Source organism: Musca domestica, unplaced genomic scaffold, assembly GCF_030504385.1.
Source record: "Musca domestica strain aabys unplaced genomic scaffold, Musca_domestica.polishedcontigs.V.1.1 121, whole genome shotgun sequence".
NCBI lineage: Eukaryota > Metazoa > Arthropoda > Insecta > Diptera > Muscidae > Musca > Musca domestica.
The window spans coordinates 276985-297500 of record NW_026712156.1 but is presented as its reverse complement, the minus strand read 5'-3'; the positions used below and the strand labels follow the sequence as shown (position 1 = coordinate 297500).

The following is a 20516-nucleotide window of genomic DNA, read 5'->3' as shown; positions in this document are numbered from 1 at the left end:
GATATTTGAATTACTAATGGTATCTGTGTTTGAGATTTGGTAGTTTCGGGAATGTGTACCATAAGTTTACGAAAAGTACTAAATGGTACTAAATTTGGTATTGGGTGAAGGGATAGAGCTAGAATCCTAAATTTTGCTATTGTGGTCTCTGTTGGTATTAGGAATTGAGGTATGGAGATGATTTTGGAAATGCGTCCCATGTTAGTACGAAAAGTACTGAATGGTACCAAATTTCGTATTGGGTGATATGATAGAGCTGTAATCCTAAATTGAGCTAATGAGGTCTCTGTTGGTGTTTAATATTAAGATATGGAAGTTTGTTTTGGAGATTGTGTACTATAAGTTTATGAAAAGTGCTAAATGGTACTAAATTTCGTATTGGGTGAAGCGATAGAGCTGGAATCCTAAAATTTGATATTGAGGTCTCTGTTGGTTTTTAAAATTGAGTTATGGAAGTTGTTTCATGAATGTGTACCATAATGGTACGAAATGTACTAAATGGTACTAAATTTGGTATTGGGTGAAGTTATGGAGCTGGAATCCTAAATTGTGCTCTTGAGGTCTCTGTTGGTGTTTAATATAGAAATATGGAGGATGTTTCGGGAATATGTACCATAATTGTACGAAAAGTACTAAATGGTCTAGAATCCTCAAATTAGAATTTGAGGTCTTTGTTTGTATCTGGAATTGAGGTATAGAGGTGATTTTGAAAATGTGTACCATAATTGTAAGAAAAGTACTTTCGTATTGGGTGAAGTGATAGAGCTGGAATCCTAAAATTTTATATTGAGGTCTTTGTTGATGACTAAAATTGAGATATGAGGTTGTTTCGGGAATATATACTATAATTGTACGAAATCTACTAAATGGTACTCAATTTGGTATTGGGTGGAGTTATGGACTGGAATCCTAAAATTTGATATTGAGGTCTCCGTTGATGTCAATATTGAGATGTGGAGGTTGTTTCGGGAATATGTACTATACATTTACGAAAGGTCTTAAATGGTACTAAATTTGGTATTGGGTGACGGGATAGGGCTAGAATCCTCAAATTATATTTTGAGGTCTTTGTTGGTATCTGGAATTAAGGTATGGAAGTGGTTTTCAAAATGTGTACCATAATTGTACGAAAAGTACTAAATGGTACGAAATTTGGTCTTGGTTGAAGGGATAGAGCTGGAATCCTAAATTGTGCGATTTAATATTGAGATATAGAAATTGTTTCGGGAATGTGTACTAAAATTTTACGATATGTACTAAATGGTTCTAAATTTCGTAGTGGGTGACGGAATAGGGCTAGTATCCTCAAATTAGATTTTGAGGATGGTTTTGAAAATGTGTACCATAATTGTATGAAAAGTACTAAATGGTACTAAATGTGGTCTTGGTTAAAGGGGTGGAGATAAAATTCCAAAATTTGATATTTAGATAATTGTTGGTAAATGGTACTATATTTGCTATTAGCTCATAATTTGATATGGATTTAAAACTGTGGTTAAGATATGGATGAGGTTTGGGAAATGCGTCCCATGTCCCGTCGGGAATGTGTACTAAAATTTTACGAAGAGTACAAAATAGTACTAAATATGGTATTGGGTGAAGGGGTAGAGCTGGAATTCTCTTGGTGTCTTGAATTAAGGTATGAAATATTTTTTTTTTTTTTTTGATATAAAATGAAATAGAGATTTCTTTTCTTTGTTGACTTGTAGTAAAATTTGAATTTTCAACTTTGACATCATCCCTTTAAAATTATGATTTGTTGGAGATTTTTGCATGACAAATAATTTTGTGTAATATTTTAACCTACCACGATTCCGTTTAAAGGGAGTTTTCCACAATATTTCAAAAAAGTACCAAAAAGACCCCTTGTTGGCTCGCTTGAGGGTTAAAATTGTCAATCAAAAAATTCTTCATATTTTTATTTGCAATATTGCCAAGACACTATATACCTAAAATGTATGGGTTCGGGGAAATCTTAATTCGAAAATTTTGAAAAGTGTGAAAGAGGGTGGAACGCGGTTCCTCTCTATAGGTTACTTTGCAATGTTAACTTTCTAAAGGCCGATATAGGTGTTTTATTTTCTTAGCTCTACCTCTGAGACCTGCAGGATTTTCCCGGTAATTATTTTTTGCCGAAGACACAGTATACCTAAAATACATGGATTCGGAGGAATCTTAGTTCGAAAATGTCCAAAAGTGTGGAAGAGAGTGGAACATGGCCCCTCTATTTATGTTATTTTGCGACGTTAACTTTCTAATAGCCGATATAGGTGTATTTTTTTCTTAGCTCTACTTTTATGATCTGCTGGATTTTCCCGTAATTATTTTATGTCGAAGACACTGTAAACCTACAATCCATGGATTCGGAGGAATCTTAATTGGAAAATTTACAAAAGTGTGGAAGAGAAAACTTTTAAAAGAAAAAGGCCGATGTGGGTGTCTTTAGCTCTACTTCCATATTCTGCTGGATTTTCCCCGTAATTATTGTTGGTGTAATGAAAGAATCGGTAATGGATCTTATGTGGACACAAGGAACTTAAAATATCGTCTTGAGACGATTTTTAGTCAAATCTCTATAAATATACAATTTCAAGTTTATATTTCCTGCAAAAAATTGTTTTACATAAATACCAATTTTTCCGAATTGTAACCTCTCAGGTCACTTATCTAAACAGCTAGAAATATTATTTTACGGCTTTAAAATGTCTCGTTAAAAACAGAAAATAAAATATGAATCTACATTCCCCACGAGTTATGATTTTTATTTCCAATTACAGCTCCACTCACAAATCCTCTAACTTTCATCCGAGCTAAAAAAAATGCTGCAACATTTGAATTGGACGAACATCATCAAATTGATCAATTTATATCCTGCTGATTCTCTGCCACCATCGCCACTACTCGCTAACTCACAGTAGACACTAAAACTTTCCACACCATTGGCCATTAGAGACAGCATGACATAGGCGCAACGAAGAAAAAACGCACATTAGATTTCGCAAAGAAGAAGAAGACGACGACGGCGAGGAAGACAGCATCTTAAATTTAAAACTGTCCATATATTATCGAAAAACCATAAATTATAAAATCACCAAATGCATATTTTTTTTTGGTGCCAGCAGTTAGGCACTTGGCCAGCGAGCCAGCCAGCATATATGCATGGCCCACCACATCAATGCCTAGATGTCTGCGGCATATACTGATGCTGACTGCCCATGGACATCTTCAATGGTTGAGATTTTGAGTCATAGAGTTTCTATTTTTTTTTTTTTTTTTTTGTTTTTTTTATTACTCACCTTCCCATGGACAACCCACAATTTCAGCTCTCAGACACACCGTGCGATCATATTGACCATATGGATAGATGCGTATTTTCGATGCGAATATAATCGGTTGTAAAGAGTTTTCCACTTCGCTATAGGTATTAATGTTGCCGGGTAATATCTGGATAAGAAAAGGAAGAAGAAAAACAAAAACAGAAAAGAGAAAGGTTTAGTTTTTTCTCCAATACGAAAATTTTCAATATTTTTTGCATTGTAGTAAAAATGTCAGGGAAATTGCCTTAGAAAATGGTTAGAGATAGGAGGAAATGAAAGGGGGTATGACTTATGTTTTTCAAAGTCAAAGGTGGCAATCATTTTTCAGGCTGGCTCAAAAATCAATTTTCCTGGACGAACCCCAATTTTACTTGGCATTACCCAAAAAATGGGGCCTAGGTTTATGAATTTTTATGAGAAGACTTAATATCTACAAAAAAAAACCTACATTCCAACAAAAAAACAGCTTTGATTTTTATTCCCGAGCCCAAATTCAATGGAGATGAAGAGGGTTCGTGTTTAAAAATCCGCAGTCGAGAGAAAAATTCGTGTTTTATGTTTTTTGAAAAACAATTTTGATTTTTATTTCCGAGCCCAAATTCAATGGAGATGAGGAGGGTTCGTGGTTAAAAATCCGCAGTCGAGAGCAAAATTCGTGTTTTATGTTTTTTGACGACTTTTCGACCTGACCATATATATACGTTTGATGAGAAGACTTAATATCTACAAAAAAAAAAAAAAAACTCCTTCATCTAAGAAAATCGATTTTCGATTATTACTCTCGAACCCAAAAATCGAAGATGATATGTGTTTAAAGTTAAGGATACTTAGTCGAGAGCAAAGTCAGTTTTTAGGTTTTCTGACTTCTCATTTTTGATTTTAACTCTCGAACCCAAAATCGAAGGAGATGACAGTTCATGATTGGAGTCCGCAGTCTAGAGTAAAATTTGGGTTTTTTGACTTCATACTGCTCAAAAAAGGCGACTTTTCGGCCTGTCGATTTTAATCGATTTTCGATTCTTCGTTTACAAAATATCGAATCGACTTTTTAAAGAGCCATTTTACGAAGAGACAATAGCATTCATTTCATTTTCTTTTGTGGACCGTTGGTGTGTATTTTTACTCAATTACGGCCGAACTAAAAAAATCGACTATCAGTTAGGGATTCATACCAAAATTCGACTTTAATTTGATTTTATTTAATCAAATAAAATTAAATCGATTTTAATTCTTTCTTTCTTTCTTTTTAACAATTTCAAATTAAAGTCGACTAAAGTCGGGAGTATAATTTATGTTTCTCAAAGTCCAAGGGGCAATAAGGCCATGAAGGAGGCTCAGAATTCGAATGCCGTGGGCAAAACTCAATTTTAATAGGCATCGAAGGAGATGTGAAATCCAAGTATAGGATTCCTTTCCGAGAGCATAAACCGAATTCCCTGTCCAAAACCAAATTTTAATAGGCATCGAAGGAGATGTGAATTCCAAGTAAAGGATTCGTTCCCGAGAGCAAAAATCGTGGTTTAGACTATTCGATTTTTTTTTTTCAATAAAGGCTTGATTTTTTGTCTATCTAAATTTCCCTGTCGATTAAAAGTCGGTTTTCATTTTTTTTTTACAAAAACATAAACTCGACCTTAAAATGCTTATTTTATGTCTTCAGAAAATAAGTCGCTTTTCGATCGTTAAATGGTATAAAAATTGATTTTCAAATTCGTCATTTCCAACCAAAGTCGACTTGTATTTTTTATGAATTTTAATCGACTGGAGCTTTCTTGAAGTCTTCATTAGCCCCAATTGAGGATAAGGAATAGCAAACAAAGGTAAATTTCTAAATTTTTTCATATTTTCCCTCGGATTTCGTACCATAAGCTAAAAATCGATTTTCGATTACGACTTTTCAAGTCAAATTCGAGTGAAGACAATAGGCAAAAAGTCGATTTTTATTTTTTCATTTATGGTGTATTTTAACCTTCCTACGAAAGAATTCAGTTTTTTTATGGGCATTATCTGTTTTTTTTACTAAAAATATAGAGTAAAAATCAAAGACTGATTTTGAGATTTCTCTTTTCTTTTGCCACAAACAAAAAGTCGATTTTCGATATTTGGATTTTTTCCAATAGATTTTAACCGATTTTCGATTTTTACTTTTAACATAAAAATCATGTAAAATGTTATTCAATAGAAAAATGCGTTTTCTAAGTTGACTTCTAAAAGTCGTATAAAAAAAGTCGATTTTCGATTTCGACTTTTCAAAGCAAAGTCGAATGTTGTCGATTTTAGATTAATTTATACCTATAATACAGATTTGCTAATAAATGATAGGAGCAATCTGATGGCATATTGGAGGCTTGTTTAAAAAATAATTGAAACACTAAACTAAAACGACGAATGATCGAATAAAAAAGTCGATTTTCGATATTTCGATTTTTTTCCAATAGACTTTTAACCGATTTTCGATTTCGACTTTTCCCAATAAAATAGTCTAAAATTTTATTCAATAACCAAAATTAACCAAATTTAAATAAATAACCAAAATTAAATAAATTTGCTAATAGATAATAGGAGCGACTTGTTGCGATATTGGAGGCTTTAAAAAAAATAGAAAATCTAAATTAAAACGACGTAAATCGCTGCATACCTTTTATAAAAATGAATGGTCGACCAAAATTAGTTGATCTCCATGTCGAAAATCAATTCCACAAATTGCATTTTGTTATTTTTTATCCACAATGACTATAAATCTTTTCAATACCAAAAGTCGAATGATCGAATAAAAAAGTCGATTTTCGATATTTTGATTTGTATTCTATAGACTTTTAATGGATTTTCGGTATTGACTTTTCACAATAAAATCGTCTAAAATGTTATTCAATAACCAAAAACTATATATTTTCAAATTTGGCTTCTAAAAGTCGTACAAAAGAGGCGATTTCCGATTTCGACATTTCTAGACAAAGTCGAATTATGTCGATTTTAGATAAATTTATAAATTGTTTGATCCCCAAGTCGAAAATCTTTGCCACGAACTGGTCTTATCTATCTATTTTTTTTTTATCCAGATTGACTATCAATCTTTTCAATATCAAAAGTCGAATGATTGAAAATCGACTTGCATATCCCAATATTCGATATTTTGTGAGAGAGTTAAAATGGGAGAGAAATTTTGACAATGATATGCTTGGAGAATACTGGGTGTCGCTGGAGGAAAAAATATAGAGAAACCTTTAAAGACTTGAATTATTATCTCTTTCGAACAGCTGTTTCATAGACATCCAATAAACCTCAAAATCGTAATATTCATTGCATACTTTTTGGCGTGTAAGAAACTTATTGATAAAAGGTATTTTTTCTCACCTCCTTTCCTTGGGTATTCTTCCAGCGCTTCCAACTGGTGAAACCCGGTCGCCAGTATTCCAGGACATAGGCCTCCGTATACTCCTGGCCCTGACCCTTGCCAAAGCGCCCTTGGGTGCGTACCGCTGTTATAACATGGACCGACAGCAAATCAACTTGCAGGTATTCCTTTAAAGCATTTGAGATCATATGTTTGGGACACCATGCACCGCCATTGTTGTCGGTTTTCAGCCTGCAAAGAAAAGAAAATAAGAAAACGTATAAGATTAGGATTAACTAAAGGAACTATAAAAATCCAAATGATGATTCAAACTTTCAGAAGATAACTCATCGCAGAAAAAGTTATGGCACAAAGAAAAACAAAACATTGCCAAGATTTTGTTGTCTTTTTGCTATGGGGAGACAACATCAACCAATCATTGGCTGAATGCCGTGCAGCCAAAGCAAAACGAATAAAGAATCGCAGATTCCTATATAAATTAATTGACATTAAATGACAGGTCGGCCCCACATTGTGTGTGATTGGGAATGCTAGGTTGGTTGGCTGGTTGGTAGCTGAAATTGAAGTAGTTGGCGGTGGTGGCTAACTGAGTGACTTGAATGAATGCCTGCAAATGTTGCCAATAACAATTGCAGCCAGCGGACCCCATACCACATCAAAAAAACACCTTGTCGTTTTTATTTCTTTGCAAGTTTTTTTTCGTTTCGTTGACGATATCACCAAACGTCATCGTCTGCAGCAAATAAAATTAATGTGATATTTTTTGTTGTTGTCATTTGAGTCCATGAAAATGTGAAAAGAAAGAAAAATCTGCAACGTTAAAATGCCTTAAATGGAACGTGCAATGAGTAATTGAAGGAGGTACAAACTTAGAATTAGGGACAAAAGAAAATAACACTATTTTCTTAGAAAATTCGATTTTTCAAATCGACTTTTAGTCTAAAAGTCGATTTTCGATTTTTACTTTCCACTCCCAAATTGAAGGAAGAGAAAATTCATAGTTAGGCATTTTTTGGGGAGGACAAAAATAGTCTTTTCGGATTTTGCCTCTAACAAAGAAGTCGAATTTTCGGTCTATACACCTTCTACATTCGATTGAAAGTTGATTTTCGATTTTTTTTAAACCAACCCAAAATTGCATCAATTAGAGATAATTAGTCGAGAGAAAAAGTCGGCCTTGAGAATTATCGAATAGCATCAAGTAGTACAAATTAAAATTCGACTTTGACTTCAACAAAAACGTCGACTTTTCGATTGCCCAAAATCGACTAAATGTCGAAAGATTAAAGAAGGTTTAAATTCATAGTTAGGTGTAGTTAGTCTTTAACAAAAAACGAACTTTCGGACTTTGCCCTCAATAAAGAAGTCAAATTTTCGATTGGAAGACGATTTTCGATTTGTATTACCCAACTGAAAATTGATTGAAATCCAAGTTCATAATTAGATATAATATATCGAGAGAACAAATCGACCATGATAATTGTCGTATAGCATCAAAAAGACCAAGCCAAAACTCGTCCTTTGCTTCAACAGAAACGACGACTTTTTCCATTGACCTAAATCGACTTAAAGTCGTTTTTCGAGTTTTCATTTCCAAGCTAAGTTCGAAAAAGGTGTGTGTTTAAAATTTGGGATATGAAGTCGAGAATAAAAGTCAACCTTTGAAACTGTTGATTTACACCTAAGTAGTTGAAAGGAAAAATCGACTTTTGTTTCTTAGAGACATCCACTTTTTAATTGACCGAATTCGATTCGTCGTTTTTCGACTTTTCATTTAAAACCCAAACTCGAAAAAGGTGTTTGCTCAAATTTTTGGATATGAAGTCGTGAATATGTAGCCGAGCACAAAACTCAATCTTTGGAATTATCGATTTACACCTAAGTGTAGTTAAAAGAAAAAAATCGACTTTTGCTTCCACCGAATTCGACTTAAAGTCGTTTTTCGATTTTTTTCATTTTCAGCTTTAATTCGAAGAAGGTGCTAGTTCAAATTTTTAGACATGTATTCAAGAAGAAAAGTCGACATTAAATGCTGTCGATTTGTATCTGAGTAGTTTCAAGCAAAAATCGGAGTTTGCTTCAATAAAAAACGACAAATGTTTCCATTGACCGAAGTCGACTTAAAGTCGTTTTTCGATTTTTCATTTCCTAACGAAATTCAAAGGAGATGCTAGTTCGAAATTGAATCGAGATCAAAATTTGAATTGTAAATCATTCCAATATTCCCTTCAATAAACAAAAAATCGATATTTTGGTCTATCGACTCTTTTCGATCGAATAAAAGTCGATTTTCGATATTTTTGTTCCAAACCAAAATTGAAGGTGTTGTAAGTTGAAAATGTTGGGGAAAGTATTCGAGAGGGAAAGTTCAACTCTAGAATTGTCGATTTTTACCAAAGAAGTCGAGATCAAAAATCGACTTTAGCTTTCAATAAAAAAGTCGAGTTTTGGGTAGATAAAAGTCGATTTTTGACTTTTAACTTACATTTAAAAAATGAAAAGAATGTTTTAGTGTAAGCAGTCAGGAGCGAAAGTATGTTTCCAGACTTTTCGACTTTTGCCTTTAGCAAAAAAACTAGATAATTTGCTTTACCAAATTTCTCAAAGCAGATAAAAGTCGATTTTCGACTTTTTTTCTTAATGTTAAATCAAAAAAGCTAGAATTTATGGTAGTCGTAAGCAAAATTCGCATTTTCTCGGTATTAAAAGTGATTGAATCCAAAAAAGTGATTATCTTAGAGTTACGTAAATCGAATTTTTATTAATCGACTATAGCTCTTGAAAAGTCGTATTCGACTTTGGCATTTGGTAATAATCACATAATCTATTTTTCATAATCGACTTTTAAATTTGCTCAGTTGGAAAACTGATTAAAAAGCCTCAAATCGAAATCGATTTTAGTCGATTTTAGTTTTCTAGGCTTCCGATTAATCGAATATTGCCTTTAAGATGTCTGAAAGTCGAATTCGACTTTAGCTTGTAATAATACTCCAACAATCAACTTTTCGTAATAGACTTTTAAATTTGCTCAGCTGGAAAACTGATGACAAAGCCTCAAATCGATTTTAGTCGATTTTGGTTTTCTAGGCTTGCGATTAATCGACTATTGTTGTTGAGAGGTCTGAAAGTCGAATTCGACTTTAGCTTGTAGTAATACTCTCAAAATCAACTTTTCGTAACAGACTTTGAAATTTGCTCAGCTGGTTAACTGATTAAAAAGCTTCAAATCGAGATCAATTTTAGTCGACGTAGGCCTCCTAAGCTTTTGATTGAACGTCTATTGATTTACAAAAGTCTGAAAGTCGAATTCGACTTTAGGAAGCGGTAAAAATAAGATAATCGACTTTCGAATTTGCTCAGCTCGGAAACATTCTGATCGAAATCGACTTTGGTTTTGTACTCTTCCCTTTGAAAATCTTTTGATTTGAAAAGTCCGAAAGTCGAATTCGACTTTAGCAAGTGGTAAAAATAACATAATCGACATTCGAATTTGCTCAGCTCGGAGACACTCAATCTCAAATTGAAATCGATTTTATTCAACTCCGGGTTTTCTAAGCTTTCGATTGAACGACTATTGCTTTTGAAAAGTCTGAAAGTCGAATTCGACTTTAGGAAGTGGTAAAAATAACTAAATCGACATTTCGTAATCGTGATTCCAATTTGCTCAGCTGGAAAACCGATAAAATATATATTAAATCGAAATTAATTTTGGGTTTTCAAGGTTTCGATGGATTTTGAAAAGTCTGAAAGTCGAATTCGTCTTTGGCTTGTGGTAATAATCACATAATCCAATTTTTATTATCGACTCTCGAATTTTCTCAACAAAACACATTAAAAAACCTTAAATCGCAATCGATTTTAATCGACTTGGGTTTTCTTTGCAAGTCGAGAGACACTAAAATCGACTTTATATGCAAGCCCAAAAGTATGCAATGTTTTTTATTTTTTATTATCAATTATTTTTTTTAATATATTTTTTATTTTTAATTTCTATTTTTTCCTAAGTTTTAAATCCTTCCCTTCCTTTCCCAACCACCCCCCTCCTTTCAACTCCTACTTGACCAACCAAATATTGTCATCATCTACCTCGTCATCTTGGCCATGATGTCCCACAAAACCACTGGTATGTAAAGTCTTAACCAAATGATTTTCAATTTTTTGTTTTCTCCATCGTCTTCGTCTTCAGAGTCTTTATTGGTCTTCTGGTTAAGTTGTGTGTTTCGTTTTTTTGTCCTCTTCTTTTTCATTTTAAATGCTGTCTTAGCCATTTGATATTGATATTGTGTTGTTGCTGCTGTTGTTGGAAGCATACATTACCATTTGGACATTTAAGTGGCGTTTTCAAGATTTGTTCCTTCTTGTGGCTGCCTGGTGATTTGTATTAGCTTGTGGCCAATATAACGACTTGGGATTGTTGTTGTTTTTCTTTATTTCTTGCAAATGGAAATTGCGTTTATGGCTTTAACATTTTCAGGGTGTATTAAACGTCAATACTTGGTCATGTTATCATTTTTGAAATTCGTTACTAAAATGAACAACAACAACAACGGCCAAGACGATGACTACAACGACGACGTGGAGGAGCCCCCCATCATCTATGGAAAACGCTTCTGGTAACTTGTTAAGTTCGTTAAGATTTTGTGGCTGTAGTTGTTGTTTTTGCTTGATTTTTTTCTTTTCGCTCCCTCCTAATGGCAACTTCTACCATTTGGTCCCCCCCCATAGTTGAAATGATGTCTTTTTCGAAATCTTTTTTTTTTCTCAGCTCTTGGTAATGGATCTCTCTTCTGCCATCGCGTGAAAGGAAGGAAGAAGGGAATTTGTTTGCCGCTGCTGCTGCTGATTTTTTAACAAACTCAGCAGGATGTTGTCTTGGTAATTAAGGATTAATATTTTTGTTCGCCATCTTCTGTCCCGTCGTTTTCTTCATTGGTTCTGGTGTTTAAGTTATGAGATTTTTTTTCCTTGTGACCAACGCTCAATTGTTGTTCGCTGCTTTTTTGGTGGTTAAGATGTTTGTCTGTCTGCCTTAAGCATTTATTGATATGTTAATTTTTTGTTGTTGTTATTTTTGGTTGGTCAATCCTGGTGGGGAGCTGCTGCGCTCTGCTCTTTTGGTTAATGATTTTAATGGTTTTTCTTGAAATGATATCGCAATCGATGGGAAAATGATAAGCGAGGAGCAATGTGATGGCTGTTAAGGACTTAATTTGAGGAGAGAAATATTTAGATATACCAAATTTGAATAAAATCGCTGATTTTATGGGAAGGTACCAGAAGGAAAGATCCGAAATATTCTATTTTCACCCCAGATCTTGTATTGTTAAATTTTGGGATGTGGGAAAATTGAAGACGGTCGGACTTTTATTTCATATTTTATAAGAGTTCTAATTATTCGAAATTTTGACTCCTTTGTGTAGGAGGCACCACAAGGAGTGGACCGATATATTTCATTATCACACCAGATATTGTGTTGATAAAAATATTGGGATGTGTAAAATTTGAAGACAATCAGACCGTTATTTAACATTTTATAAGAATTATAATTATTTCCGATTCTGACCCCTTTGTGGGGAAGGTACCTGAAGGAGTTCTCTGATAAATTCGATCTTTACACCAGATCTTGTCTTATTAGAAATATTGGGATGTATGAAATTTGAAGAGAGTCGGATGCTTATTTCGTATTTTATGAGAGATATAATTATTCCAAATTCTGACCCCTTGGGGGGGAAGTTCCTTTACAGCAGATCTTGTGTTAGTAGAAATATTGGGACGTGCAAACTTTGAGGATCAAATCGAATACTCCCTTCGAAAGTTATCACGAGCTTGTCAGGACCTTTTGCAATTTATTTCCGGACTCTAAGAAAATTATTTTAAAAAAACCAAGAGCTTTTCCGGACTCTAAGAAAATTACTTTAAAAAATCCACGAGCTTTTCCGGACTCTAGGAAAATTATTTTAAAACGAGTCCGGAAAAACTCTAAGAAAATAATTTAAATAATCTACGAGCTTTTCCGAACTCTAAGAAAAATATTTTCAAAATCCACGATTTTCCGTCTCTAAAAAAATTATTTTAAAAAATTCACGAGCTTTTCCGGACTCTAGGAAAATTATTTTAAAAAAATCCACACGCTTTTCAGGACATTCAAAAATTATATAAGAAATACAAGAGTATTTCAGGATCTTTAAATATCATTTAAAAATCCAAGAGTATTATAGGATCCTTAAAAATTATTTAAGAAATCCACGAGCTTTTCCGGACTCTAAGAAAATTATTTTAAAAAACCCACAAGCTTTTCCGGACTCTAAGAAAATTATTTAAAAAAACCCACAAGCTTTTCCGGACTCTAAGAAATTTATTTTAAAAAATTCAAGAGCATTTCAGGAAATTTAAAATGCTATTTAAAAATCCACGAGCATTATATGACCCTTTTTTAAGAAATCCACGAGCATTTCAGGACCATTGAAAATTATTTAAAAAAATCCGCGAGCTTTTCCGGACTCTAAGAAAATTATTTTAAAAAATCCACGAGCTTATCCGGACTTTAAGAAAATTATTTTAAAAAATCCACGAGCTTTTCCGGACACTAAGAAAATTATTTAAAAAAAAATCCACGAGCTTTTCCGGACTTTAAGAAAATTATTTTAAAAAATCCCCGAGCTTTTCCGGACCCTAAGAAATTTATTTTAAAATATGCATGAGTTTTTCCGTACTCTAAGCAAATTATTTTAAAAAATCCACGAGATTTTCCGTACTCTAAGAAAATTATTTTAAAAATTCACGGGCTTTTTCGGACTCTAAGAAAATTATTTGAAAAAATCCACGAGCTTTTCTGGACTCTGAGAAAATTATTTTAAAAAATCGACGAGCTTTTTCGGACTCTTAGAAAATTATTTTAAAAACTCCACGAGCTTTTCCGGACTCTAAGAAATGTATTTTAAAAAATCCAAGAGTTTTTCCGGACTCTAAGAAAATTATTTAGGAAATCCACGAGCATTATATGACCCTTAAAAATCATTTAAAAAATCCAGGAGCATCATGGGCCCTTAAAAAATCCACGAGCATAATGGGGCCCTTAAAAAATTATTTAAAAAATCCACAATAATTTCAGAACCCTTAAAAATTATTTAAAACATTCAAGATCAGTTCTGGACCCTTAGAAAATTATCATACATCATGGGACTCTTAAAAATTATTAAAAAATCCAAGAGCAATTCTGGACCCTTACAAAATTATTTTAAAAAAATATATCCTGCAGAGTTTCAAGACTCTAAAAAAAATTATGTAAAAAAATCCCCGCCAGACACCCCTAGATCGACTTAAAATGTCCTTAAACGGATTCGGTCCAAAAAGACCTAGGATCCAAAACCGGTATTTCGATCAGGCACGCCTTGGCCGTATCAAATGTTAAATACCCTCCAAAGCCATATGGCTGAGGGCATATGAAGGCTTTGTTGTGCCAGGTCGTTTTCGATTGACCTACTTCCCCTATTTTTTATTAAAAAAAATCCCTCTTGAAATATTTTCGATTTTTTCCTTAATTTAAACAAAATATTTGTTTATATTTTTTATATTCTTTAAACAAAAAACTTCCCCAAAACTTAAATCTCAAGTATTTGCTGACGACACTTAATGTCGAACTAAATTGTTTATGATCTGATGTTGGGTAAGTTTGACAGGCTAAAGTGGAGAGACAAAATGTTGCTTAACATCTTAGCAGTTTTTTCCCTTAACTCTATGGATTTTCCAAAAAAAAACTAATTATCGAAGATTTTCTTTACATTTTCAAACAGACTTCGATGAAAAATGTCTCAAAGTGTTTTTTTTTTTTTTTTTTGAATGGCTTTGCCGACTATCATCAGAGCAGTGTCTTAACATGCCGTTCAAGTGCTAAGTAATTACAAAGAAAGCAAAAAAAAATTATTACAAAAATACAACAACAACACCAAGAATCTTGTCTATGAAGCCTTGTGCAAAGAAATGCACAAATGCAGGAATGGCAATAGAAGCAGAAAAAATGAAGAAAAAGGAGAAAATAATGCAGAAACATAATTTCGTTTTGAGAATCGCTTCAAAAGACTTTGTGCAGCAGACTATGGTGCAGACAGACGGACGGACAGAGAGACACCCATAAAAAGATCTTAAAATAGATCAAAGCAATAAAGCCAGAGCTGCCGCCACAGCCATTGAGAAGAAATGAACAGCAATAACAACAGCAAGAAAAGGGGTTGGTTGGTGCCACAACCACCCCGACCGACCCATGTAAGAAATGGAAAAACATTACAACGTCTTTTCTTTTCTTTTTTTTTATTCTCTCCAATATACCTGGTGTAATAATTTCTTTCACCGCAAGTTTCGTAGAAAACGAACGAACGAACGAAAAAAAATTATAATTGCATTTTGTTGAAATGGGGATACTTGTGTTTTTTAACTATTTCTAGCTCGTGTTTCCCCCATCCTCCTTACCTCTCTTGCCAAAAGAATATCAATTGTTTATCTTTGTGGTTACTACTTCAAGTGTTGTACGATGAAAGGTTGTTTCGTCATCATCGGCGGGGTTATCATTTCATCAGAAGAAGTGTTTTCGAAAAGAGCGGGGGAGGGGGTTAAAATATGAGGGGCCGCGGGAAAATGATCTTAATTTTGGTGTTTATGATGTTTAATGATAAACACAAGCACACACACACACAAGTAAATGCTGCAATTGTGCATCGTGGTTCTTTGCTTTTGTTTCAAGTGCGGCATGAGGGTAATTTTGGAGGGGCTTAATTTTCGAGGAACCATAAAATTATGTTCAGTTCCAAAAAAAAAAAAAAAAACATAAATAAAAAAATAAAAAATTTGTCATTTGGCTTCACTCAAGTACCGAATGGGGTACTTATGGGGGAATATATCAGTGATGGATTTCAAGAAATATCTAGTGTCTAGTTTTTATACCCTCCACCATATTATTCAATTTATACATAAATGTGTCATTCCGTTTGCAACACCTCCAAGTATTTGTCGGATTTTTCAAGGAGCTAACAATTAGGAAATTGGAAAATCTTTGCATTACATTATAAATATTTTTAAAAATTTCAATTTTTTGACATTTTTAATTTATTCAAAATTTTAAAAATTTTCAATTTTTTCAAAATTTTAAATTTTTTCAAAATTTTCAATTTCTTCAAAATTTTCAATTTTTTCAAAATTTTTAATTTTTTTTTTCGAAATTTTAATTTTTTCTAACTTTTCAATTTTTCCAAGATTTTAAATTTTTTCAAAATTTGCAATTTTTTTTTAGTTTTTATACCCTCCACCATATTATTAAATATATACATAAATTTGTCATTCCGTTTGCAACACCTCCAAATATTCGTCGGATTTTTCAAAGGGATAAACATTGGGAAATTGGAAAATCTTTATATTATATTATAAATATTTTTCAAAATTTCAATTTTTTCAAAATTTTAATTTTTTCAAAATTTTAATTTTTTTTTCAAATTTTTCAAAATTTTCAATTTTTTTAACATTTTTAATTTTTTCAAAATTTTCAATTTTTTCAACATTTTCAATTTTTTTTTAATTTCATTTTTTTCCAAAATTTTTAATTTTTCCACAATTTTCAATTTTTTCAAAATTTTCAATTTTTTCAATTTTTTCAAAATTTTCAATTTTATCAAAATTTTCAATTTTTTCAAAATTTTCAATTTTTCAAAATTTTAATTTTTTCAAAACTTAAAATTTTTCCAAATTTTAATTTTTTCAAAATTTGAATTTTTTCAAAATTTTCAATTTTTTCAAGATTTTCAATTTTTTTAAATTTTCAATTTCCAAACAAATCAGCTGACAATTTGTATTCGGGGTTCTTGTTCTCTCCCTGCATTAAATATAATTCTGCACCTCTCATTTTTCGAAATTGGCACCAGAGCTATAATTGTAGATCTTTGATAAAATATTGAAGAATGAGGATTGTTGTCAAAGGCCCCGGTTGTCCAGCATTAAACATGTAGAATTTAGTTTTAGATAATTTTTAGACAAAGTTTTTTAAGGCAACCTCACGACTTCCTTTTAGACAATTTTTATAAATTAACCCATTAAGACTATTTTTATAAATTTCTAAGAATTTGTCTTCGATGGCCTTTTTGGGAGATTTTCTAGGGGCAGTTCATTTCATTTTAAAATATATTTTAAGGAGTTTTATGGCGATGCTCTAAAAGTTGACGTCGGAATGTAGCCAAATTATTTACGGCCAGTTCCCCCTCTCTCAATTTTTTTTTTTTAATTTCGGAATTAAGATTTCTTGAAATCCTTTCATTTTAGGTAAATAGTTTATTTGGCAATATTACGGACGATTATTTGAAAATTATTATTTTTTTGTGCAACAAAACTCAGGAAAAATCTAGCAGATGATGAAAGTGGAGCTAAAAATAGAAGATACGTGTATGAGTACTTTGAAAGTTTAAATCCCACCTCTACCACATTTTTCCCAGCCAGGTCTACAGTCTTATTTTTATGATATTATTACACGAATTCTCGGGACTACTTTTATAGAGAAAAATTCTCCAATAATTCTGCCAAAAGTTATTGAAGAATTTTTTTGGTTTAAATCTAAGAGAAATCCCTTAAATTTGTATTTTTTAGATTTCCGGTCCCGGTAATAATTTACAATCGTCCCCCCACCTCAAAGAAGAAATTGCTGTATTTGGCCTAGGAGACACCAACACCCCGCCTGTGATTAATGATATAAATCAAATGTATCTCATCATCATTTCCTTTGCTTCAATCGAAATTTTCACATGGAATATATTTTCCTTAGTTCCTTAAATTCTACACTTTTTCCGTAATTTCCATTGTTCACGCCTTCATTAATATTAATTTTAGATCAAATAGAATAAATACTAGCTGTAGAATAAAAAAAAAAACAGAGAAATAATGAGGGAAAATGCACAACAGCTAGTCTAAGGCAAATAAAAATTCCATTGTAAATTACGGGCCATCAAATGAGGGGTGGGCGAGGGAGAGATGGAGAACACACAGTTTATTTACACAATTTCCCAAAACAAAGAAGGTTAGTCTTCAATTTGATGACCAGAGGAGGTAATAAACCCCCCGACATCATGATATGGGCAGTTGGTAAATAAGCAAAATACCCGCATTTTGCGAGGACTTGGACTTTTTGTATAGGCACCACATAAAGTAATTCCCTTTCGTAGTTTACAAAATTTCCAGGGCAGTAAACTGAAAATAAAAACTGTAGAAAATTCACCCAAATTTAGTTAAATATTTACAGCATGGAAATCTCAGTGTGCGTGTGTGTGTCGAATGATCAGATTTGTAATATTTGCGTTGTTTCAAATTAGAAAAAATGCTGGAGTTTGTGTGCGATACCAAATGACCAACTCATTTCCTGTGTAATAAAGTAGACCTATTTAAAATTGTCATAAAATGAACGGTAGTTACAGTGAAACCTTGCAAAGAGAAATATCTGAAACCAAAAAAAAAAAAGGAATTTTTTTTTGTCAAAATTTTGGTTTTACAAAAGTCACCAAAATTTTCTTAGACATCCGTTATGGTGAATTCTTTGTTTGTCTGTAATAGCTAATAAAATGTAAATCACAATGTGCCCGTAATAGGCAAGAATTATGTCACACCAAATCACTGGCTTAGTTAGGGTGATCAGCAATGCCCAATGGCGCCATGGGTCGTTATTTATTTATTTTTTTTTTTTTTTCAAATAAATGATGTGTGGGGGTTTTGCCTCAATTTTTCAATTTAAATATTGAAAGAGTTAGTTTGAAAAAAAGAGGTTAATTGTTTTTTAATGGAATTTATTGTGGAGTCATGTGGCAGTATTTTTTTTTTTTTTTTTTGAGATTTGAATTGACTTAAAATATAACTTAGTTTTCTATTTTTCTCATAGGTATATGAGGCTATGAGGGTATGCGTTTTATGCTGCAATATTGCATTTCAAAATATTTTCAAAACTGTCAAACGTATTTTATTAACTCTTAAGTACTTTTCAAATTTAAAACAAGAAAAAAGCCGTAGGTTCGCCTTTAAATACCCTCCACCACTTGGAGAGAATTTACAAATTAAAAATAAAAAATACAAATTCTATAAAACAAAAACAAGAAAAAAAATCTGTAAGTTCGGCCGGCCCGAACTTTGAATACCCTCCACCATTTGAAACGAATTTGGCAATTAAAAAAAATAAATAAAATCCCTTTAAAAATTCTGTTAAAATCTTAAAAATACCAAATTTAGCCGTTATATTAGGGTCTATACGAAGACGTGGACTTAGGCTGTAGTACCCATTGCGCACTTCAAATACCAAATTTGAAACAATTCCGGTGAATAATGCCGCTAAAATCATCAAAATACCGAATATCGGGAAGTACCGTTATATGGAGGCTATACAAAGACGTGGACCTGCACAAACAAGTTTCTGTCTTAGGCTGTAGTAGCCATTACGCACTTCAAATACCGAATTTTAAATAATTCCGGTGAGTGATGTCGCTAAAATCATCAAAATATCGATTATCGGGAGGTACCGTAATATGGGGGGCTATACGAAGACGTGGGCCTGCACAGACAATTTTCTGTCATAGGCTGTAGCATCAATTATGAACATCAAATACCAAATTTGAAACTATTCCGCTGAATAGTGTAGCTAAAATCATCAAAATATCGATTATCGGGAGGTACCGTAATATGGGGGGCTTTACGAAGACGTGGGCCTGCACAGACAATTTTCTGTCATAGGCTGTAGCATCAATTACGAACATCAAATACCAAATTTAAAACAATTCCGGTGAATAATGTCGCTAAAATCATCAAAATACCAAATTTCGGGAGGTACCGTTATATGGGAGCTATACGAAGACGTGGATCTGCACAGACAATTTTCTGTCTTAGGCTGTAGTACCCATTACGCACTACAAATACCAAATTTGAAACAATTCCGGTGAATAGTGTAGCTAAAATCATCAAAATACCGAATATCGGGAGGTACCGTTATATGGAGGCCATACGAAGACGTGGACCTGCACATACAATTTTCTGTCTTAGGCTGTAGTACCCATTAGGCACTACAAATACCAAATTTGAAACAATTCCGATGAATAATGTCGCTTAAATCATCAAAATACTGATTATCGGGAGTTACTGTTATATGGGGGGCTATACGAAGACGTCGACCTGTACAGACAATTTTATCTTGTAAAGAAAAACAATTTTCCTCTTATTTTTCCTGGAAAGTCTCTAAGGAAAAATTACCAGGTTTTCATTTTTTTAATTAAATCTCCAGCACCCTCGCATCAGTGGCTAATGGGCTTAATGACAACATAAGTATTTTTTATACCTTTGTTTTTTTCTCCTCATTCATTCATTAGCATAAATGTTTGACGGTGGTGATGGCATTTGAAAGCCCCCCCCCACTCCGAGCTCCACACTCAAGTTTCCTTCTCCTCGCTATCTCTCTGGATACAACTTTAAAGAGTCATGGTAACAAATCTATCTCCTGTAGCCACTTAGTTTAATTTAAATCACTATGATTATGTCAAACAAGAGTAAACATCATAAACTTAACAGAAAAACGTGATCCAGAGTCATTTATTTCAGTTGGTTTCGAACCAAACAACCTAACCATCCGACCGAACGACCGACCGACCAACTCACCCGATTCCATATAAACATTCAATTAAATTAAGATAAATACCCTATCGACGCCATTCAAATGGTTGCCATGAACACTCCAAACCCAAAACAAATGGACATTTCCATGCCAAAGGAGTATTAACAGCAGCAGCAACAACAACCACAACAGGGAGATGGAGATAGATACTTTTCAAGAGCCAGGAAGA

General features: G+C 33.0%; 1 protein-coding gene across 2 annotated transcripts in view; it reads right to left on the bottom strand.

The window, feature by feature from the left end:
• Positions 1 to 20516, bottom strand: part of LOC101900124 (discoidin domain-containing receptor 2) — a 140308-nt gene that overhangs the window by 55010 nt on the left and 64782 nt on the right. For both annotated transcript variants that reach the window (XM_059118340.1, XM_059118341.1), the window contains exons 4-5: positions 6672 to 6903; positions 3297 to 3444 (exon numbers count right to left, since the gene is read on the bottom strand). In XM_059118340.1, coding sequence (XP_058974323.1) covers positions 3297 to 3444; positions 6672 to 6903 — 380 coding nt within the window. The remainder of the gene's footprint in view (positions 1 to 3296; positions 3445 to 6671; positions 6904 to 20516) is intronic.